Source organism: Galeopterus variegatus, unplaced genomic scaffold (assembly GCF_000696425.1).
Source record: "Galeopterus variegatus unplaced genomic scaffold, G_variegatus-3.0.2 Scaffold6675, whole genome shotgun sequence".
NCBI classification, from domain to species: Eukaryota; Metazoa; Chordata; class Mammalia; order Dermoptera; family Cynocephalidae; genus Galeopterus; species Galeopterus variegatus.
This window is the reverse complement of record NW_007732786.1, coordinates 8,086-32,265: the sequence shown is the minus strand read 5'-3', so window position 1 is coordinate 32,265 and position 24,180 is coordinate 8,086. Positions and strand designations below refer to the sequence as shown.

Here is a 24,180-nt window from a genome sequence, read left to right as displayed (position 1 = left end):
TTTTTTTTTTTTTTTTTTTTTTTTTTTTTTGTTTTTTTTCGTGTCCGGCAACGGATCGCAACCCTCAGTGTCGCACCCGTACCGGACCGGGACTGGCAACGGGATCGCAACCCTCGGTGTTGCACCCGCACCTCGCTCAGCCAGTGAGCCACCGGTCTGTATGTGGGATCCGAACCCTTGGCAGGAGCACTGTAGCAGTGCGCCACCGGGCCTGCCCGGGAATCCTCTTTTTATCTCCAAACCTGAGCACCAGTTTTCCCTCAGCTGAACCAGACGACAATGTGAGTGACCCACCCTATGCTCGGCCACAAGTTCCCCTTCCCTCGAGGACACTGACCACTGCACTGCAGGCCTATCTCTGCCCTTTATTCACTGCTTCTCCGGACCCCACTGAGGTCTCTGGCTGAGCTGACCCCCACCTCCCACTGCCTCCAGAAGGGCCCGATTCCCACAGACAGCAGCTACCTAATTTCAAACGTGCACCCACTCACTCTCTAATGACATCAAACCACAGACACACGCCACAGTTCGACCAATTGTTACGCCTCAGACTCATAACTGTAGCCATTTTTCCGAACAGGAAGCCAGGGCTGACCCGACTCAAGCACATTCTTTCAACCCTATGTTGGGATAACACAGTTTTAGTTGGAAAATGGGGACCCGTGGGAGGGGGTGGTGGACAGTGAGGAGTCCAAGTTCACCCTGAGAGAAAGTGGAGGAAACAGGGTTGCACTTACGTTTTTCTCCGAACCCAGCAGGTCTCCACGTGGTGTCACCCGCACTGTCGCTGGATGGAAAGAACCAGACGCTGACTCAGCGAGTTCCCTGACCAACCCCGTTTCTCTTTCTAGGGCAAAATCTCACGAGATCCCGGGGATCACCAGTGGGGTCGACCAGGGAGTCCAGAAGGGGCTTGTTCTTTAGAGCCAGGGACGGAGAGGCGGGCAGGGGAGTCGAGGGAGGGGAGGGAGACAGGATAGGGGCGGGGGAAGCGGCGCCTGTAGCCAGGCCCTCCAGACAGCAGGGGTGCGGGACCATCGAGGTACCAGAATCCAGAGAGGGGGTGGGAGCAGGGCGGTGGCGGGGCACGAGTGTGAGGGGAGAAATGTGTGGTGGGTGGGATGCGAGGGCTCTGGGATGGGGAGGGAGAGGTCGAGGCGTGGACCGTCCTCAGGGCCTGTGCTTCAGGCGACCCCTTTCCGTCAGTGGGATGCGGGGTGCGGAGGCCGGCTCCTGGGTGCCCTGAGCGAGGGTCCTCACCCCGCCGGATCTCTTTGGTCTAGAAAAGACGCCCCCTACTCTGTGGACTTTAACCTCTTGGGCGCCCCACACCCAGCAGCAGAAAAGACCCCCGCCGGGAGGCAGTTAGGTTGCCCTCTCCCTACAGCACACTTTCCTCAGTCTTCCCCTCAGATGTGGATTCCCGGAGCTTTCTCAGGAGCCCCCAGATTCCCGCGTCGGTTCTACTCACTTCCCCCAGTCCTTCAGATTACCACAGAAAATGAGTGTTTACTCCCCTCCCCCAATACTTCAAGGGACTTCGGCGTTCGCTCTTCTCCTCTTCTCACCAGGAAGCGCCGTGGACGAGTCACAGCTGGGGGGCGGGTCAAGGCTGTGGAGGACGGGTGTGGAGGGCCTGGTCTTCCGGCTCTCACAGAGCTGGGCCCCTTAACCTCCAGGAGGATCTTACGTCTGTGGCCCCCAGGAGGCGCTGCAGCCTGGAATCTAGAGGGTTGTGAGGCCCAGGTCAGGTTTTGGCACCTGCTTCCTCTCAGTCCCTTTTGGGGTGTGGAGGAGGCCGGGCTTCTGGAGAGATGGGGCGTTGAAAATGTGCACCACCTCACCACAAGCACAGGTCATATACATAGCTAGAGAACAGGAAGTGACCTACAGAAACGGCATGATTGGCAGCAGTAGCATTTGCCTTATAAGGTCAGGCTTTGGCAACATTCATCCTCTGATTGGCCGGAGGTTCAGTTGCTATGATTGGCCCATGAATGTGTCTTCCGGGGCTGCAGTCCTAATGATTTCCCAAGTAAACCTTGTTTTATATCTCAACCAGGTGGTTAGTTGAATTCCTTTGACCAGCATCTCCCTATGTCCCCCCACCCCCAGCCCTTGGAAACCACACTTGTACTCCTACAAGTTCCACTTTTTAAGTTTACACATTGCTATGTGTTAAATGTGTCCCCCAAAAGTTCATGTATTGGAATCTTTATCTCCATTGCAACTGTATTAAGAGGGTGGAAATCCAATTACCCCCCCACCCCCAGCCCTTGGAAACCACACTTGTACTCCTACAAGTTCCACTTTTTAAGTTTCCACATTGCTATGTGTTAAATGTGTCCCCCAAAAGTTCATGTATTGGAATCTTTATCTCCATTGCAACTGTATTAAGAGGGTGGAAATCCAATTACGATAATTGAAAGGTGGAGCCTTTAAGAGGTGTTTAGACTGTGAGAAGCAAATCACAGTTTCTCCCCAAATTCAAGGAGAAGAGATTATGCAAGCATATGATTCACTGGAAAACATCCTATGGTACATACTCTACAGTCCATAAACAAGGAGAGTTTTTTTCCCCTCTATTCAAACCCATTTTTAAAGCCTGTTGTGAAAAAGCTCCTTTTCTCAAATTTTGCAGATGGAGCAGCAAGAAATGGGAAACTTCAATTCTACTCTTTCAGTGCCCTTCCCTTCACACTACTTAATTCATGGTCATCTGAACCAGAGGATCATTTATGTGACTGACTACTGTTCTGCCCAAAGCTAGTCCTCCCTTCAGATCACTGGCTGCTGTCCTGAAACCAGTTCTTGTACCTTGCACTTCTTTCTTAGGATTTGTTCGCTACGAATGGCTCCTCTGTTCCTCCACCAAATCTCTCTGTGAGGCTGGATTTTCATTATGCACGTCCACTCAGACAACATATTGCAACAGACTGAATGCAAAAGTAGATGTGAGGATCCAACTTCCTATATTGAGGGCTGGCTACTTAGCTCAGTTGGTTAGCATGGTGCAGATAGCATCAAGGTTCAGGGTTCAATCCCTGTACCAGCCAGCTGCCAAAAAAACACAACAAAACAAAAAAATTGCCTGTATTGAGCCAGACATTAAAGAGATTTGCAGAAATTAAAAACAACCCCATGCTTCACACTAATTTTTTTAATTGTCAAAAACATGAAATGTACAATTTATATTTACATGTAATTGGTTTAGTATTGTTATATATAATTGAATCAATCAATAAATATTTATTAATAAGTTGAATTAATAAATATTTTCCATTTTAATTAATATGGTCAATATTGACAGATATTATCCACTCAAACAAAAGCTTTTGGAGACTTTCAACAATTTTTTTTCAAGTTAGAAAAGGGTCCTGAGAGCATAAGTTTGAGAACCATTGACCTAGGAAAGATATGTACAAAAAAAGAAAGCAATGGCTTTTCTCAAGTGGTGAGACATTTAGTAATGATTCTTTTCTCTTTCTACTGTCATGTTGTTCCTGAACTCTGTGCAAAGCCACCCTAACCCACCTGGTATCTGCCACTGGTAATTGTTAGTATGCAATAACCACCACTCTCTCTCTACTCATTTGCAGTTGGTTCTCTTAGTTTTAGCAGTTAAATCAATCATAAGTGCAAATATTTATTTCTTCTCTTGCATTGTAAAACTTGTTCTCCTTTATTTCTTTTTCCTGTCCTATTTTTGGTCATAATTTCCCAGAATAATTTTTGATATAAATTATGATGTCAGTGCGCATCATGCTGTTTGCTGCAAATAAGCAAAGAGTGTAGAGAAATACAAGGCACAGGCAACACTATTTTTAGTACAATGGGCCAAACCAAGCTGAGAACGTGGGGCCAGGCAGGGTGTGAGGAGGATGGGGTTTTTCCAGGGGGCCTCTTCACAGTGGAGAGCACGAGACACAGCTCCAGCCCATTTCTAAACCCAGTCCTGAATCCCCATCTAATAGCATCTGAAGTGTCCTCAGTTCTGCCATTTCATTATTGTGTTTTATCCTTGGAAGATCTGCTTTTCAGAACACATCTAAAAACAATGAATAAAATAACAGAGTATCTTAAAAAGTTAAGAGGAAATCCTCCTCTTCTGAACAGAAAGCACAAGTCCCATGTCTCTATAACTAGAATCTCCTCCCCTAGTCCTCTGTGCACAGAGTTACTCAGGTGACCTTAGAACTCTTCCCACCCTTGTTTAGGGGATCACAGTTCTTAAGATCTGGAAAACTAGACACATGGGGTGGGAAGTGGTACTGAAAGATTGTCAGGACTTTCTATCACCCCAAAACTATGTATCTCCCCGCTAATGGTCTAAATGTTTATGTCCCCCCAAAATTCGTATGTTGAAATCCTCACCCCCAAAGTGATGGTATTAGGATGTGGGGTCTGTGGAAGGTGATCAGGTCATAAGGGTGGAACCTTCATGAATGAGGTCATACAAGTGGCCTGAGAGAGACCCCTTGCACCTTTCACCATGTGTAACCCCAGAGTACAGTGAAGAGACTGCCTGCCATCTATGAACCAGCAAGTGGGACCTAACCAGACACTGAATCTGCTGGCACCTTGATCTTAAATTTCCCAGCTTCTAAAACTGTGAGAAATAAATTTCTGTTGTTTATAAGCTGTCCAGTCTATGGCATTTTGTTATAGCAGCTCAAACAAACTAAGACACCCCCCGCCCCCTTGCATTCCTGTTAGAGTCAGGTGGATGTGCATTTTCCCATTTCCTGCAGGATTAAACATTCCTGTTTAGTACATTCATGCATCACTTCACGACAGGATAAGTTCTGAGAAATGCATCATTAGGCAGTTTCATCATGTGAACATCATCGAGTGCACTTACACAAACCTAAATGGTATAACCTACTATACAACTAGGTTATATGGTGTAGTCTATTGCTCCTAGGCTACAAACCTGTACAGCATGTTAGTGTACTGAATACTGCAGGAAATTGTAGCACATGGTAAGTATTTGTGCATCTAAACATATCTAAGCATAGAAAAGGTACAGTAAAAATATGGTATGAAAGATAGAAAATGGTACACCTGTGTAGGGCACTACTATGAATGGGGCTTGCAGGACTGCTTGCTGCTCTGGGTGAGTCAGCGAGTGAGTGGTGAGTGAATTTGAAGGCCTGGGACATTACTGTGCAGTGCTGTAGGCATTATAAACACTGTACTCTCAGGCTACCCTAAATTTATTTATTTATTTATTTATTTTTGTATTTTATTTATTCATTTTTTGTTCATTAGGTTTTATTTTTATTTTTTCCTTTTTTTTGTCTTTTTCCGTGTCCGGCAACGGATTGCAACCCTCAGTGTTGCCCCCGCACCGGACCGGGACCGGCAACGGGATCGCAACCCTCGGTGTTGCTCCCGTGCCTCGCTCAGCCAGTGAGCGGGAACCGGCCTGTATGTGGGATCCGAACCCTCGGCAGGAGTGCCACCGCGCTTCCCAAGCGGCGCACTATAGCAGTGCGCCACCAGGCCGGCCCATTCATTAGGTTTTATTAAAATTGGTACAAAAATAAAATTTAGTTTTCTCCTTTAAACAAGATTTTTCTGAAATATCGATAAAAGGTAGTTAAAAAAATTTTTTTTTGAGGATCAGTCAATGTAATTCACCAAATGAATAGACGAAAGAATAAAAATCATATCATCTCAGTAGATACAGAAAAGGCAAAATTTTGACAAAATTCAACATTCATTTATGATTTTAAAAACTTCAGGTAACTAGGAATAGAAGGGAACTTCCTAGTTGATTTTACATATTTTGGGGATTCAATGTTGATGTATATTGATCAAATCAATATCATTCACATATATATTATTATATATCATACTTATTCTCTATGCCCTTTATCCAATCTGTCCCCATCCCCCTTTCTTTCCCCGCCACCCACCTCTGATAACCCTAAATTTCTTCTCTCCTTCTGAAAGAGTAATGGTTACTATGTTGATTTGTTGCCAAAATGATCTGTCCAATGCTGAGAGGTGTGTTCAGGTCCCCCACTACTATCACAGAGTAGATGCTTCTTCTATCACTCTGGAATGGGCCTTGTGGAGAGAAATGTCCTCTTCTTTTCTTTGGTCTCCACTGGTGACGCTCCTTGTGTCAATGCACTCAAGTGGCTGGCCAACCATCTGCACATTGCGGATGGTGTCTAGCTGCTTTTGCAGCAGCCATGGCTATTGTGGTGGCTATGGTGGGCCACCCACATGGAAGTGGTCTTTTTGGCGTGCTCCTTGCCTGGTTGAAGGATGAGGGGTCAGATCCGACTACATGCCCCAGTACTCCGGGCAGGCCCTGTGGCAGCAGTGTGTGCCTGGTTGTAGGGGATGAAGTAGGTTCCTGGCTCCATCTGTTTTCACATTCTAAAATCTTGTTGCAGAGCATTTGGGTGGCAATGGGAGAGAGGAAGGGAAAAGGAAACAGGGTGGGAAAGGAGGAAGGAGTGGGGGTGTGGTTGAGGCCTGTGGCACCCCCCTCATTCCTGCAGGGGAGACCAGAGGGCTTCCAGAGTGGCCTGGACATTGTTGAGCTCAGTGGAGATGACGGGAGATGTGGCCAAACCCTTGGACCCCCGTTGCCTTGGCTCTGGAGTCCAGAGTGTTTTCTGCAGTGGCTCAGTGGTCATCTCTGGGCTGGATGTAGGTGTTGGGGGTGCTTTGCCAAGGCCCAAGGTCCACCCCATCTCAGTTCAGGGGCCAGGGTGCTTCCTCCAGCAGCTTGGTGGGTGTCAGAAGACATGTCTGAGGCTCCCAGCCCTCCCCCCTCCCTGGCTTGGGGGTCCAGGGGGCTTCCAGTCCTTCTAGGATTTATAGGTGTTCTTTGGTGAAGTGAGACCTTTACTAGTTAATATCAAACTTTGTCTCTGGTCTGTGGTTATTTTGATTTTTCTTTCAGTTCTGTTTTGGATTATTTGCTATTCACATCACTTAAATTCTTCACTGGAACTAATTTGTTGTCCTTTGCTTACTTCTAAAATAGGGGAACTTCCTTTGGGGACCAGCACTTGAATCCTGTGGTTGAGCTAAATTATTGCTTTGCTGCTGATTCCCCAGGGTAAGCTTTTTGTGCAGCTCAGGTTTTAATGGTTGCCTTTGTAGGTACTTCCAGGTCTCGTGAGATCTGGTGCACCTGGGTTGTGTAGAAGCTCTGGTCTGGGCCTGAGTCTTTTCGCTGAAAAGCCAGTTTGCTAACTGGCTCCCCTGCAGTTCTGTGTCCCTGATCAGTCTCTACTGAGTGGCCCTGTGCTGATTGGGGGGCAGATCAGCTGTCCTTGCTGTGCTCCAGTGTTTACCTGGTGGCCCGTCTCCCCCACCACCTGCACTCCAAACATTTCCCATGGAATGGGCCTTCTGCCGGTCCCTTGTGATGATTCACCAGACTCTGAGTGGCTCCTTTTTATCAATTGTTCTGGCTCCTCGCTCCTATGTGGGTTCACGGGAACTCTGTTGGTCTTGCTGGCTTGAGGGCCACTAAGGCTCTCCACTCCCCTGCTGTCTCCAAGCAACTTCATATGAAGGGCACAGCAGTGGTTTTTACCAGCTGTTGCTCCATGTGCTCACCAGCTCAAGCCTTGAAGCTGTCGGATCTTGAAATGGTAGGAGTGATCCTTTCTTTCTCTCATCATGGCTTCTCCCACCTTCATGCATTCCGTAGGTCTCTATTTCTCTTCGCATGAGCCCTTGCGGCCCCAGCTTGGCTGTTGTTGCTTTTTTTTTTTTTTTTTAAAGATGACCGGTAAGGGGATCTCATCCCTTGGCTTGGTGTTGTCAGCACCACGCTCAGCTAGTGAGCCAACCGGCCATCCCTATATAGGATCCGAACCCGTGGCCTTGGTGTTATCAGCACCGCACTCTCCCGAGTGAGCCACAGGCCGGCCCTGTTGTTGCTTTTTAATAGTTGTAAATTGGTTGATTTGTGGGAGAGAGTAACATTGGAGACTGTCTATTCCACCATCCTGACTGTAAGCACTACACTAAATTATTTTTTTTAAAGTAATTTGTGCTACAACATCACTACACCACAGGAATTGTTCAGTTCCATTATAATCTTATATGACCACTGTTGTATATGCGATCCATTGGATACCAAAATGTTGTTATGCAGCTCATGACCATATTTGGATGGCACATCTCTTAGTAGCCTGCTCAGACCAAGTCTCTGTTTCAGGATAAAAAGAGGTAAATGCAAAGTCCAGGTTCTCAGGATGTTTGGTGATCACTAACCCATAGGACAAACCCAGTGTCCTCTTCTCTGAAGACAAGGATTCCAGTCTGTGAAGAGGGTCCTGGAGAGAGAGCCTTAGGCTCTTCCTGGTGCCAGCTGCTCTTTAGTGCAACTTATATAACCCCAGAAGGAGATGCGATCCCAGCTCGATTCAGTCAGACTTCCTTCACTCCAGAGAGCACACTCTTCAGTCTTCTCCTAGGGTATTGTTCTCTCAAGCCCTTTTCAAATCCAGAGTTTCTGGTCATTGCTCCAGTCCTTATACCGTATCTAGCTTCTCAAGATATCTCATGTCTCAGGCCACTGGAGACTCTGTGTGCATAGAATGGGCTGCTGTTGAGGGGCCATGAAAGGAAGTTGCAAGGGGTTGGCTCCATCATGGCAAACTAAGTGGAGAGAAGGCTGGAGCATTGGGTCATGAGAGCCAGAGGCAGGGATTTGCTAATAGGAAAATATCTTGAAGAGTTTGTTAAGGACATGCGGAAAAAGGGTAACATATGAGACCTTTCCTTCAGAGTTCCTCTCCTTTGACACATCAGTTAAGCAGTATTCCATGGGGGCTGAGTTGGAGAATTGTTGGGACAGACCTTGTGCTCTATACAAAATTGCCCTCCCTGAGACCCTGACCCGCTGTCTTTGCAGCAATGTTTGCATATGCATTTTCCCCTTTATTCCAATGAAATCTTTCCCAGTTGGCTCCTTTGTCGCATCAGTGGAAAAGTAGCTGGTGGGTTTGTCTGGGGTGCCCAAGTCATTCTAACTGGGTTTCCAGTTATACTAATTTTTTTAGTTCCTTCAGGCTGCTATAACTAGATATCTTAAATCAGGTGGCTTATGAACAGTAGATATTTATTTCTCACAATTCTAGAGTCTGGAAGTCTGAGATCAAGGCACTGGGAGATTCAGCAACTGATCAGATCCCTCTTGATAGACACTTCTCACATGGCGGAAGGCAGAAATGAGCTCTCTGGGGTCTCTTTTATAAGTGCACAAATCCAGAGCCCTCATGACCTAATCACCTCCTAAAGTCCCAACCTCCAGATACCATCACATATTCAACATATTCAACAAATATTCAGTCCATACTGCTATTTCAAGAAAGGTAGAGCTGACAGATCACTTTATAGTCTTTTAAAAATTGGTTGTGGACAGCTCCTATTTCTGGAATATGTCAGTGGCCCACTGTGTGAAAATCCTGGGAACACTCCATCAGAGTATTTCCTGTGTGTACCTGAGTAAGATTTGAAGGCTGGTATGGCAGCCTGGCTAATGTCCCCAAACATATCCAGGGCCTAATCCCTGGGAATGTTACCTAATATGGCAAAAAGGATTTTGCAGATGTGATTAAGGATCTTGAGATAGGGACATTACCCTGGATTATCCAATGAGCTCTAAATTTTAACCAAAGTTATCTTTCTAAGAAGATGGCAGTTGGAGATTTGAGGACAGAAGAGAAGAAGATGTGAACAGAGATTGGATGATGTGGCTGGAAACCAAGGAAGGTCAGCAGCGTCTAGCACCTGGAGGAGGCACCAAAATGGATTCTCCCCTGGGACCTTGTATTAGTCTGTTTTGTGTTGCTATAACAGAAATGTCTAAGACCAGGTAGTTTATAAGGAACAGAGGTTGATTTGGCTTACAATTCTGGGGCAGCTGCATCTGGCACAGGCCTCAGGCTGCTTCTACTCAGCAGAAAGCAGCAAGCAGCCGGCAGGTACAAGCAGATCACACAGTGAGAGGAAGCAAGAGAGAGAGGATGCCCCAGGGTCTTTTAATCAACCAGGTCTCACTAAAGCAGCAAGCAGCCGGCAGGTACAAGCAGATCACACAGTGAGAGGAAGCAAGAGAGAGAGAGAGAGGATGTCCCAGGGTCTTTTAATCAACCAGCTCTCACAGGAACTAATAGAGTGAGAACTCACTCACTACCCCTCCTCCCCTAGGGACAGCATTAATCCATTCATGAGGGATCTGCCCCCATGACTCAAACAGCTTCTGGCACTGCCACACTGGGGATCAGATTTCCACATGAGTTTTGGCGGGGACAACACATCCAAACTCTCAGACCTCCAGAAGGAGCCACCCCTGCTGGTACCTTGATTTCAGCCCTGGAAGCTTCATTTTGGACTTCAGGCTCCAAGAACTAGAAGAGAATAAATTTCTGTTATTCCAAGCCGCTGAATATGTGGTAATTTGTTATAGCACCAATAGGAATTTAATATAACCAGGTCCATACATTTTTGACATCTTCTCCAAGTGCTTAGTGCTAATACCCTCTCACTCGTATGCCTTGGGTATATGGGAAGTTATTCTTCAGTATATTCACTTTGGTTTTGTAGCTGATAAGCTACATCTTGTGCAAGCTATCATTTTGTCTCAATTTGAATCAGCTGTGCTGCTTATGTCTGTTTCATGACTGATAGTGTGGGCAAATTCTTCTAGAACAAGTTAAATAAGATAGTGATTCCTGCATCTTGGGGTACCTGAAAATTTCCCAGTAATAGTTGATCACTGAGAGGAAACCCTCTGTTTACTTCTTGAGGGAAGCACCCGGCACCTTCTGGTGCTTTCCATGGGACCTCTTCCTTGTGGACCAGGTGGTGGGGACTGGCCCCTGATCCAGCACATGTCTCCAGTCTGGTGGCCTCTGATGTAGTTATTGACTCACAGGTATTTTATTGTTGTTATTCATCCCTGCCTGCTCCTACCCTCCCTCGCTTTTATCCTTCGCAGGCCTATCCTCCGTCAGTCTCCCACATCCCCTCTGACTTGCCAACTGCGCATGGAGATCCTGAAGTGTCACAACACCTGGTCTCTTTCCAGATCCTGCTTTCTCTCTTCCCTTGCACAACAGTTGAAGGCAGAAGCACTCCCCAGTAAACCTCTGTGCACTCGCCTCTGCCTTAGCATCTGTTTCCAGGAGAACTGCCTGTGACAACTGTTACCAGCAGGGTGACCAATCATCCCCGTTTGTCCTGGACTGAGGGTTTTCCCAAGACATGGATCTTTCAGTGATACAATCTGGACAGTCATGGGTTGTCCGAGGACCAGGAGCGTCTGAGAAAGGAGACACCAAGATGGGATTCTGGAGCAATGAAGACCCCAAGATAGGCGTGACGGCGAGTGTGGTGGCACAGATAGCCCTGCCATAATGGAGCAATGCAATTGTGTAAACTTTTACCAGTGGTGAGCAGGGATGCTCTCTACCTGTAGGGAGAAATAAAAAAGCAGAGCTTTGAGTCTGTCATTTGAGAAATATGAAGAAAATAGTACTTCTAAGGAATATGGAACCCATTCCATTGCTGGAACAGTGCAGTAGCCCTGTTGCTACGAGCAATTGATGATTTGCCAAAGATAAAACCCCAGAGTGAGTAATCAAATAGCAATGACAAACTAGGATTCACCTCTTTCTTTCAGGGTCCTGGCTGGGCCCGAGAATTAAACTAACATAAAACAGATTAACAGAAGCAAAACACACAAATACAATACAAATTTTGCATGTCATAGGAGCCCTCATAAGGAAATGAATACCCCAAAGAAGCATCTAGAATCAGTTACTTATATAATGTATTGGTCAAAGAATAGCAAGTTGGAAGAAATAAATAAATTATGTGGAGAGGCTTAAAAGGTAACAGTTATTTTAAGGACAAATCTAGAATCAGTTACTTATATAATGTATTGGTCAAAGAATAGCAAGTTGGAAGAAATAAATTATGTGTAGAGGCTTAAAAGGTAACAGTTATTTTAAGGACAGTGTCTACAGAATTCTTTCAGTCTCCACTTCTTGTCTTTGAAGAAAAAGATGTTGCTTTTCCTCCTAGGATTCATAGGGTGTCTTTCCCATGGGAATTTTACCTTCTGCTTTTAAGAAACAGAAAAGAGGTCAGAATGACCTTTTTTCACCTTCTGTTTTTCAAGTGGCTTTAACTTAAAAACATCAATATGCCAGACTGGTATGTTTTTAAGTCCTTCAGAATGAAAGCCAGAAGCCCTCCTCATTGGCTAAAAACGCCTCTCCTCTGCTCAGACAGAGGACAGGGAAGCCTGAGGCCCAGAACTTAAGCTAAGAGTTGCAGAGATCAGGAGAACAGTGAACTCTCCACTGGGCAGCTTGACTATGCCACAGTCAGGGCCCTGACTGGACAACAATGGGGTATTGACTGAGTTACAGGATGAGGCCATCTGGATATAAACACATAAAAATCGTGAGTAAGTAAATCCCTTTTATTATCTGAGCCTACAGACATGCCCTCTCTTACTCACTGGGGCCCGTTCCTACCCTCCCTTTGCTTGAAGATGATGCGGAGGCCTGTGACCTGTGACATAAAATTCACCACCACAAGCACCCCAAGGGATCTGCCCCCTCCTCCTGTGAAGGCGCATGGGTCAATAACTGAGACTGAGTCACAGAAAACCTGGCCAGTAATGTGCTAGGCATGCTACAGGGGAAAGGAGCTGCGGAACTCGACAGCACGTGCAGTGTGCCCCAGGAGGGGGTGCATGGGACTGGATTCTGAGGGGGAAGGATAAGGGACAGAATCTAAGATTGGACTGGGGACGGGGAGGGGAGTTTATGTGATGGAAGTACTCTCCTGGGACACAAGATTTAATCCCCCAGCAAAGACATTGCATCACGATGCAAGCCTGCTGACCCTTAGAGGGACAGAGGAAGTGATGGTCCACTCCGAGTGAGGTAAAAATGCCAGACTTGCTTGGCAGATGGAGGGAGAAGAAATGAAAACATCTGAAGAGTACTGAGCAGGAGTGGCCCCACCAGGTGATGCTGGACCTCCCTAGCTGAGAGCATCCTCAGGAGGGCCTGAGGCAGCGTTTAACTGAGTAATAAGGAGTGCGCTGCTGAAAGAAGCAGCAGCATCAGTAGGAAGCTCAGGGCCATGCTCCTCTATGCCAGGGCTGGGTGGGGGAGGCAGGTGAGGATCTGATAGCAATAGTGATAGCAGGACCAGGAAGTGATAGAAGCACATTGGTGAGGCTTCACCATAGAAGCCAGGTAAGTGGTAAGGGGCAAAGTGGCAGCCAGGGCACCTGAGACTTGGAGGGTGATAGTCGGTCAACATCGCACAGCACCCTTTGGGGCAAGACGCATTGGCGACCCAGAAAGGTACAGCTTATAATCTATGTGCTCAGAGGGAAGCAAGAAAGGAGGCCACAAGGCTGAGAGCCAATCCCATTCACAAGTTTCCTAGAAAGCCCACCCTGCGATGTCCAGTCATTCCAGAGTAGAGCATTTACCCCATGTCTTAATATACTGTGGCTGCTGGGATAAATGACCTCCCCCACCTGACCCTGGCATAGAGGAGCACTGCCCACTGAGCTTCCCAGTGATGCCACAGCTTCTTTCACCAGCATACTCCTTATACACACACTGAGTTGTTAAAAACAACAACCTGTAAATGATGACACCTGATATCTTGAAGCAACCTTCAATCCACTATGTGCTGCTTCCAAGTCTTTGTAGAAAAACATACAAAAATCCTGCATCATCCTGTAGGTCAAAGACTTCACTCCAGGTTGGCAAACTGCTCTGAGTTCTGACTCTCATCTCACAAGATGGACATTGCCAATGGCAAATGGAGGGCCCAGAATCTGGTGTGTCCAGACAGGCCTCTGTTCTGACGAGAAGTCCCTGGATCTGGACCCTTGGGCCAAGCTTCCTTTGAGCCCTGTCCAACTTTTCCCCAGCTACCCAGAAGACATCTTTCTGAGTGTTCCTGGAATCTCTTCAATCCAGACTTATCTCTCTCCATGCCCTCCCCCCGAAAGTTTTATTTCAGATATTTTCAGATGCCCCAAAATTTTGTCCTTGTCCCATTTATCTCTTCCAGTCCTGTTACCAGAGTTGTCTTCGGTTTATATCCAGCGTGTCTCTGGCCCTGAACTGAGACCCACCTCCCAAGCAGGATCTTGTGACAAGGGTCCCTGGCGAAGCAGGTGAGCCTGAGGGGGCATCTGAACCAGCAGGTGTGGCAGGTGACAACATTCCATTCTGGATGGAACTAGAGGAACTGGGGGAGGGAGCACTCCGTAGATTAGATGGAAAAGTGAGCAGAGAGGGAAGGAACAAATTCTGATTTGGGAGGGAAAGGAGGAAGGGTGTGGGGGAAACAGAACACGGACTCCTGGGTGTCATGCAGGTGTCATGCAGGTATCCTTGTGGTTGGAATCTCCCATCTAAGCCACTAGGGGGCAGCGAGGGCTTGGGTTTGAGGACTGCGCTGCTGGGTTAATTCTGACCTGTAGAAGGTCCCAAGAGCCTACTTCTGGGGACAGTAACTCCAAAGGGTGAAAACTCAAGTCTTTTGCCCCTACTCAGTCCCTTCTCTGTATAGGCCAGGAAACATCCCCAAACTTCGGTAGAGGCAGGGGACAGTAAGATGTGTGAGCATCTACCCTTTGGAAAGGTTGAGAAGGAATGAAGTTCCCGGCCTTGCCTTTGGTCCCTGGAAAGGGAGCTACTGGATGTCTCCCAGCTAGACTGCAATCCTCTCCTCACCCTCCTCATTCAGCCTTCTCTGCAACCACAATTGTGTTTTCCAGGAAAGGATAAAGTGGGAAAGATCAGGTCCTAAGCCTTTTCCCTCCTCTAGGTCACGGGGTGACTCAGAGAGAGAGAAAGAGACTAGACACAGAGCACCAGGTGTGGCCTGTGCTGGCGGACAAAGGAGGACATTGCATTCAAATCTATTTCTAATTGGGATCCTCTATTACACCTGCCTGGGAATTTTTTCTTTTTCTTTTTCTTTTTTTTTCTTTTCCTTTTTGTCTTTTTTCGTGACCGGCAGTGGATCACAACCCTCAGTGTTGCGCCCGGACCGGACCGGGACCAGCAACGGGATCGCAACCCTCGGTGTTGCGCCCACACCTTGCTCAGCCAGTGAGCGGCCGGTCTGTATGTGGGATCCAAACCCTCGGCGGGAGCGCCTCCGCACTCCCAAGCGGCGCACTGTAGCAGTGCGCCACCGGGCCGGACCCTTTTTTTCTTTTTCTAACATGAGTGAATTTGTCCCAGAGACCCTTCAAGAAAGGTCAGTAACTTAGTCTCCCTACCTGGGTTTTCTCCATGATTCATTCAACAAACAGGCATCATTGGGTACATTTGTGTGTCTTCAGCTTCAGTAGGATCCAGGCATGTAAATCATGAAGATATAATAATTCCAGTCAAAGGAATAACCCATGCAAAGGCACTGAGATAAAGGGAACCTGGCTAATTGAAGGAACAGAAAGTTATGCAGTAGGGCTGGAAAATAGTCAACTGAGGGAAGAGGGAAAGGAGATGAGTGGGGATTTGTGTGCAGCAGACAGACCACATGGAGACAGGTCACTTGAAAACTGAAATAAACGGACGTCTGGGATCTGGGTGGAGGTCTATTCCTTGACTCTGTTCCCCATGTCTTTCCTATCCTGTTTAGAATCAGAACCATTAAAGTGTATCTCAGAGTTGAGGCCAAAACTTCACAAGGAATTTACAGGACTGTTTTCCGAAACTTTTTCCTCTGCACAATCTTCCCGTTATTTGCTGTTTCCCAGCCCTTCCCTTCTGGTCTTCTGGACAAAAAAGTGGGACTTTAGTTACTCTGCTCTGCCGTGCACATCCCTGAGCCCATGTCCACACCAAGTACAAAAGGACAGAGAGCAACAAAAACAATGGGATTAAGTGCCACTCTCTTGGAAATCAGCTCCTAAAATGAGAAAGGAAAGTCCCCACACTCTGCCCTGTCACTGCTGATTAATACTGTTTCGCGCCTTTTCATGTATTGATGGCCATTTGTATGTCTTCTTTTGAGAAACATCTTTTTAGGTCCTTTTTCCATTTTTTGATTGTGTTATTTGTTTTGCTTTGCTATTTAGTTCTATTAATGTCATATATTTTTATATTAACTCCTTATCATCAGACTTATTGTTTGCAAATATTTTCTCCCATTCTATAGGTTGCTTTTTGCTCTGTCGATTGTTTCCTTTGCCATGCAGAACATTCTAATTTGATGGAGTCTCTCTCACTCATCCATGTGTGCTATCATCGCCTGTGCTTTCGGTGTCACATCCGAGAATTTATTTCCAGCCCAAAATCAGGAAGATTTTTCCTTAAGTCGTCTTCTAGTAGCTTTAATGTTTCAGATCTTACATTGTTTTTAATGCGGTTTTTTTTTNTCAGTTTCCCCCCTGTGATTATGTTGTTAGTTGTGGGCTTTTCATATATGGTCTTTACTGTACTCAGGTAAGTTTCTTCTATACCTATTTTGTTGAGAGGTTTGTTTTTTTTTTTTTAATTGTGAATGGATGTTGAATTTTGTCAAATGCCTTTTGTAACCTATTGAGATGACCATGTGTTTTTTATCTTTCATCATGTAAATGTGATGTTATCACACTGATTGATTTGCTCAAGTTGAACCATCCTTGTAACCCAGAGACAAATTCTAGTTGTTCATGGTGTATGATCCTTTTAATGTGCTGTGAATTCAGATGGCTAGTATTTTATTGAGCACTGTTGCATCTAAGTTTATAAGAAATATTGACCTGTAGTTTATATATTTGTTTTTCTTTTTCCAGTGCTGTCTTTGTTTTGCTTTGATATCAGGGCGATGCTCACTTCATATAGTAATTTTGAAAGTGCTCCATCTGTTTCTATGTATTGGCAGATTTTAGGAGAAATCAGTATTAATTCTTCTTCGAATGTTTGGTAAAATTCACCTGTGAAGCCATCTGGTCCTAGGCTTTTCTTCAAAGAGGAAGGGCGGTCTTGGGTTACTGCTTCAGTCTCCTTATTTGCTGTTGCTCTGTTCAGGTTTTCTAATTCTACTTGATTCAGTCTTTGTGGTTGTATGTGTATAAGAATTTATCTATTTTGTCTAGTTTATCCAGTTTGTTGGAGTATAATTATTCTTGATATTCCCTTATGATTCTATTTGTTTCTGAGACTTCTGTTATAATGTTTTCTCTTTCATCTCTGATTTTATTTATTTGAATCTTCTCTCTTTTTTGTAGTTAGTGAAGCTAAGGATTATCCAATTTCACTTATTTTTTCCCAAAAACTTCTCTTAGTTTCTTAAATTTCTTTCTATTGTTTTTTTTTTTTTTTTTTTTTGGTCTTTTTCCGNCGTACCGGGGACCGGCAACGGGATCACAACCCTCGGTGTTGCGCCCACACCGCGCTCAGCCGGTGAGCGGGAACCGGTCTCCACATGGGATCCGAACCCTCGCGGGAGTGCTGCCGCGCTCCCAAGCGGTGCACTCTCCAGTGCGCCACCAGGCCGGCCCTTAAATTTCTTTAAAAATGCATTTTGAGATGACTCATATATAGAGTGAAATGTAAACAATTTCATCTTCCTACATGTAGATATCTATTTCTCCAAAAACCATTTATTGAGAAGACTATCTTTTACCCATTATACACACACTTGGAACCCTTGTCAAAGATCAGTTGTCCATAAATGTGTGGTATATTTCTGGATTTACTATTCTGTTCCTGTGGTCCATATGTTTGTTTTATGCCAATACCCTAGTTTTTTGGTTACTGTACATTTGTAATATATTTTGCAATCAGGAACTGTGGTGTCTCTGACTTTGTTCTTCTTGTTCAAGATTGGCTTGGCTATTTGGGATCTTTTGTGCTTCCGTGTTAATTTCAGATTTTTTTTTTTTTTTTTTTTTTTTGCATTTCTGTAAAAAATGGCATCGGGATTTTGATAGGCATAGCAATGACTCTGTAGATCACTTTGGGTAGTATGGACATTTTAACAATATTAGTTCTTTCAATCCATGAACATGGGATGACTTCATTTATTTTTGTCTTTTTAAATTTATTTCATCAATGTTTTACAATTTTTAGTGTACATGTCTTTTATCTCCCTGGTTAAGTTTGTTACTAAGTGTTTATTCTTTCTGTTGCTATTGCAAATGTGACTGTTTTCTTAATTTTATTTTTATATATTCATTGTTAGTGGATAAAAGCGCCACTAACTTTTGAATGTTGATTTTGTATCCCACAAATTTACATAATTCATTTCTTAGTTCTAACACGTTTTTCGTTGTTGTTGAGTTTTAAATTATTTTTACATATATGTTCATGTCATCTGCAAACAGAGATCATTTTATTTCTTCCTTTACAATCTGTATGTGTTTCATTTCTTTCTTCTCTTTTTTTTTTTTCTGTGCAATGTTTAATAGAAGTGGACATACTGGGCATCTTGCCTTGTAGGAGATCTATGGGAAAACCTTTCAGTTTCCCCCCTGTGATTATGTTGTTAGTTGTGGGCTTTTCATATATGGTCTTTACTGTGCTCAGGTAAGTTTCTTCTATACCTATTTTGTTGAGAGGTTTGTTTTTTTTTTTTAATTCCTAGTTATCCTTTTGTCATTGATATCTTTCTTAATCTCACTGTGGTCTGTATTATTTTAACATTGAAATTTGTTAAATCTTGCTTTATGACTCAACATATGGTCAGTTTTGTAGAAAAGCCCCAGATACCCTTGAAAATAATTTGCATTCTGTAGATGTTGGGTGCAGAGCTCTACATACTTTAATTAGCTCATGTTTAGTAATCATTTTTTCTTGTATTATCTATTTTTAACTGAGTTTTATCCTTTTTTCTGTTAGTTTCTAAAAGATATTAAAAATCTATATATTGCTTTTTTATTGCTTCTTTTACTTCAGTTAACTTTTGGTTTATGTATTTTGAAGCTACGCTATTAGATGAATGTGTGTTAAACATTTTTACATCTTTTTAGTTGGTTAAAATTTGTTACCATTTTTAAGCATGTATACTATCTGTAGTCATGCTGCTTGCCTTAAAGTCTAATTATCTGATAGAACTCTTTTCTTGTGGTTAGTATTTTTTAAATATATTCATCTATTCTTTTTCAAGTTTTTGTCTCATATTTAATATGTCTTTTGAAGCAGTATATCTTTGGATATTATTTTCCCTAGTCTGACAATCTTTTCTTTTAATTGTAGTTTTTAGTTAGTTTAAATTTTTTAATTTATTTTTTACTGTAACATAGTTGATTGTACATATCTCTGTAGTACAGAGTTGAATATCAATACCTTTGTGCAACATGTGATGTTCAAATCAGGATAGCTAGTGTATTCAGTATTATACAATGTAATCATTTTTTTTTTTTTTTTGGTCTTTTTCCGTGTCCGGCAACGGGATCGCAACCCTCGGTGTTGCCCCCGCACCTCGCTCAGCCAGTGAGCGGGAACCGGTCTGTATGTGGGATCCGAACCCTCCGCGGGAGCACCTCCGCGCTTCCCAAGCGGCGCACTAGCGCAGTGCGCCACCAGGCCGGCCCTCTTTCTATTGTTTTTCAATTTTCTGTTTTATTTATTTCCACTCTAATTTTATCATTTTGCTTCTTCTGCTAACTTTGGCCTTAGGTTGTTTTTTGTTTTGTTTTGTTTTGTTTTCCTTGTTCCTTAAGTTGTAATGTTAAGTTGCTCGTTTGAGATTTTTCTTTTATTTATTTTTTTTTTATTTTAATGTGAATGTTTATCTCTATGAACTCCCCATTTGGTCCTGTTTTTACTGCATTCCATAAGGTTGAGTGTGATGTGTTTTCATTTTTGTTTGACTCAACATATTTTTAAAATTCCCTTTGGATTCTTTTTTGACCCAATAGTTGTTTGAAATGTGTTTTTTGATTTCTACCTATTTGGACGCTTCCCATTTTCTTACCGTTATTGATTTATTGTTTCTTTCCATTGTTGTCAAAAAGGCTTCTTAGAATGATTTAATCTCCTTACTTTAAGCCCTGTTTTGTGACAGAACATGTGATCCCTCCCGGAGAAGATACTCTGTGCTCTTGAGAAGACATTTTGAGAAAACAACTGGTCTTTTCCTCATACCATTTTTGTCACCCAGCCCTTCTGGTCACAGGGTTCATTTTGCATCTAATGTCTCCCCAGCCAGGAGCTAACATTCCTCATGTCCACTAAGCCTGTGACAAGACCATTCCAGAAAAAGCTAAAAGGTCCTGAGAAAGGGTGTCTCAGTCACTTGGTGTGGGAGAGGGAGTTTGGGAACAGAGCAGGGATTTCTATCCCTGACTCAATCGTTTCCTGGTGCTTGAGATAACCACTGAGGCCACATGGGAGCAGCAAAGGACTAGACTAGGGATGGTAGTTGCTGAGGTTATCCTGACCCTTAGGAAGTCCCAAGAGCTACTTCTTGAGTATTTCTAAGGTGTAAAAAAAGGTGGCAAATGTGTTGTGCCCCAATAAATCCTATTCTAGAACATCCATTAATGGTCCCATGTGTCAGTGTCAGCCCCCAGCTTCAAACCATTGCAGAGGCAGGGAAAATAAAAAAAGGTGGCAAATGTGTTGTGCCCCAATAAATCCTATTCTAGAACATTCATTAATGGTCCCATGTGTCAGTGTCAGCCCCCAGCTTCAAACCATTGCAGAGGCAGGGAAAGTAGCAGTGCCTGGAGACCCACCCTAACTGAGAGAGCCAAGAAGGTTGGACAGGGAATGAGGAAATGAGAAATCCCCAGATCTGCCTTAACTCTCTGGGAAGCGGAGTGACGCGACTTTCCCATCCAGCCTGGGACTCTGTCCTCACCCTCACTGGACACAGCACAGAAGGCACGTCTTGGGATTCCTCAGCCAAGAACCACTGAGACTCCCAAATGAGAAGGGTAGGGACATCCAAGGCTATCCTCAATTCCTAGGCACTGTCACGGGCTCAGCCTTTCCTTATGAAGAAAATTCGTATCAAAGTGTTCTTACTCCCTCAGCTGAGCCCTTCTGTCCAGGGAAGCAGAAAACTCCAGAGTCAAGGGCCGGGTCACAGTGGGCTGAGCAGGGGCAGGGGCAGGAGCAGATTTGCATGGAGGCCCCTCCCTCCTCTGTGGCAGGGGAAGGGATAAGGGACGGCTGGGGGCGCCAGGCCCAGTGCTGGGGGTTCAGAAGGCAGCACTCTTAGGGCATCCCCACTGTGGCCTGAGCTCTGCTCCTCCCCACCCTCATCTCTCAGGGCACAGGTGAGGCCTCCAGGGAAGGGACCATGGGAACATCTGGAAAATCCTGTGTCTCTTGCTTCTCAGGCTCACTTGGTCCCAACACTGATCTGACCATTTTGTGTTTTTCTCTCTTTTCAGGGTCTCAGGTCCAGTCTACTCTGACTCAGCCTCCCTCAGTGTCCGGGGCTCTGCAACAGTCGGTCACCATCTCCTGTGCTGGACCCATCAGTGACATTGGGGGTTATAATTATGTCTCCTGGTACCAACAAATCCCTGGCAAGGTCCTGACTTATGATGTCAGTACTCGCCAATCAGGGATCCCTGATCACTCCTCTGGCTCCATGTCTGGCAACACGGCCTCCTTGACCATCTCTGGGCTCCAGCCTGAGGAGGAGGCTGATTATTTCTGTTGTTCATATTCAAGCAGCAACATTGTACACAGTGGTCTAAGTTCTTGGGGAAGCAAGAACGAAACCTGCCCTGAGCTCACAGGCTCCCTCCTTGCTCTGAAGATGCTTCCTCCACTGTGCAGAGGGGGCTTCAGGCTACACTTCCCTGAGAATTCAGCTCTCTCGCAGCTCCTCTCCCCTCCCACCATGAAGTACTAAAGGAAACACACTCTGTGGTTTATTGTCCAGGGACAATGACAGCTTCCTCTGTGCTTATGCGATGTGGTCCCCAAAAGAGCAACTATTTCAGCTCCTCAGAGGCAGGGACATAGTGGCAAGGAGCCGACTGCTCTCTGCAGTCCTGGCTGTTTTTAGGGCAATCCTCTAAATCCTCTCTGTCTCCCTCACTGTGCAGACCAGCCTGGATTCACTTGTCTGGAAATGATGCTGTCTTATTCGACTCTGTGTCCAGCACAATCTGGTGAAAATGGCCTCTTTGCTGGGTAATTCCTCTGCAAGTCTGTTGCTGAAGCAATAGACAGGACGCAAAGATCTGAAGATATTTTCCAGGGATTAAGAACAAAGAGAAATTTTGTTTCGATTTGTTTTTGTTGTCCTTCTTCTCCCCAAAATCTAAGGTTGCTGAGCAGGGGCCAGAATTTGAGGGACCAACACTGTGCTCTCTCAGAAACATTCCTCCCCCAAGATCACTGCACCCCTGTCCTGGAAACACCTCCACACCTGGACTGTCTCCCCCCTAAGACAGGGTGTTTCCATCATGGCCTCACAGTTAGCTAACTGGGGAGTGTGCCCCCCTTCCTCATTGACATCAAGCAACCTAATATCCATGGGAAGTCAATAATTTTCCAGCTGGAGGCCTAATTAATCTACCAACTGTGAAACTCAATTTTAAAAATATTCAGACACATGCTGGGTCCAATATTTAAATTTTCTGGAATTATGTGAGCCAGTTTTTAAACACAATTGTTATTAAAGTTTAATTTCATAAACTTCAATTAAATAGATCATATTAAAAGCAAAGTAACCATTTTACTATATATATATGCATCTTGTAACATATTGTACACTTTAAATATATGCAATAAATTAATTTTGTTAAGTGCATTAGTTTTCTATTGATGCATAAAAATTACTACTAAAACTGAACATGTTAAGAGAATAAATATTTATGATCTTGTAGTTCTGGTGCATCAGGAATTTGAGAGCAGCTTAAGCTGATGGCTCTGGCTCAGAGTTTCTCATGAATTTGCAGCCACGCTGTCATTCAGGGCTGCATTCAGAGGCCAGAGCCGTGGCCAGACACTAGCCTGGGGGAGGACCATCCCCTGTCCCTTAGCTCCTTAGCAGGTATAGATGAACTAGGGAAAAAGCAGTAGCTCTGCACTGGATGGGCAGCATCCCAGTGTCAGACAGAAGGTTCTATCAAGCTGTGGGCTCAGCAGAGGGCCCTGGGGGTGCACCCAGGCCTATCTGGGAGGAATGAAGAGAAGGGGCATTTTCAGCAGGGGCATCATAAAGGACCACTGCCCAGGGACCTGAGATGCCTCAGCAGCTCCATCATCGTGGGTCTCAAGCAACTCAGACATAAACCCTAACCTGAGTTTTGCTGCTAAGAAATTTGAACAAGGCATATCTTCAAACGTTTCAAGTTATCTTCTTGGTAACTGTGATTTTATTTTTTTAATCCCAGTTTAGTTTAGCAATATATGTTCGAAATTTCATGCTAGTGTGAAAGTGAATATCATTTCTCTATTTCCCAGCATTTTTAATTTGAACTGAATCCTTGGTCCTTCTATCTAAGTAATCAAAGCTCAGGTATAGTATAAGGAATCTTTACCAAATACATTTCTAGACTTTATTTTCATTGGACTAGTAGCAACTGCTTAAATCTGTGCAGTGCAGGAATGGGACCATTTTTATTCTCTTGAAATAGCTTCTGTAAAATACCTTCCCTCCCCTGTTATTATGGAAAAGACTGCACTTTCTCTTTCCTTGTACCAGTCTCCAGCTGTCTCCCTGTTTGTTTGTTTGTTTGTTTNTAACTGTCCTGGAGATGGGAACTGGAGGGTCTGTTCTGTGCCCATTGGTCCTCATGTGTGCTAACACCCACTGGATGTCCAGCTGACACTCCAGGAGAGCTGGTTGCAGCTGCGGCCTTGCCAGGACCAAGCACCAGCCTCCAGGAAAAGACAGGCTGCTTCCTAACACAGGATGCATGGAGTTTTTAAATCTCATTGGGATTATGCTTCCTGCCGGACACACTTGTGAAAAGACACATCAACAGTCAGCTCTCCGTATCCACTGCAATGGAATACTACTCAGCTATAAAAACTAATGAGATACTGCCATTTGCAACAACATGGATGGACCTTGAGAGAATAATATTGAGTGAAACGAGTCAGGCAGAGAAAAAGAAATTCCACATGTTCTCACTCATTGGTGGGAGCTAAAAAAAAAAAAAAGAAAGAAAAACAAACAAACTAATTCACCCACATACACACACACACACACACACACACAAAAAAAAAAAACCGGAGG

General features: G+C 44.7%; 1 gene segment (V, D, J or C); it reads left to right on the top strand.

The window, feature by feature from the left end:
* Nucleotides 1-6,570: 6,570 nt before the first annotated feature.
* The window catches only part of LOC103606545, a gene marked incomplete at its 3' end in the record, with an annotated part of 23,773 nt that continues 6,163 nt past the window's right edge, over nucleotides 6,571-24,180 (top strand). Inside the window, 3 exon segments of the V gene segment in view lie at nucleotides 6,571-6,751; nucleotides 21,218-21,253; nucleotides 21,371-21,673. Of these exon segments, the coding sequence occupies nucleotides 6,571-6,751; nucleotides 21,218-21,253; nucleotides 21,371-21,673 (520 nt within the window).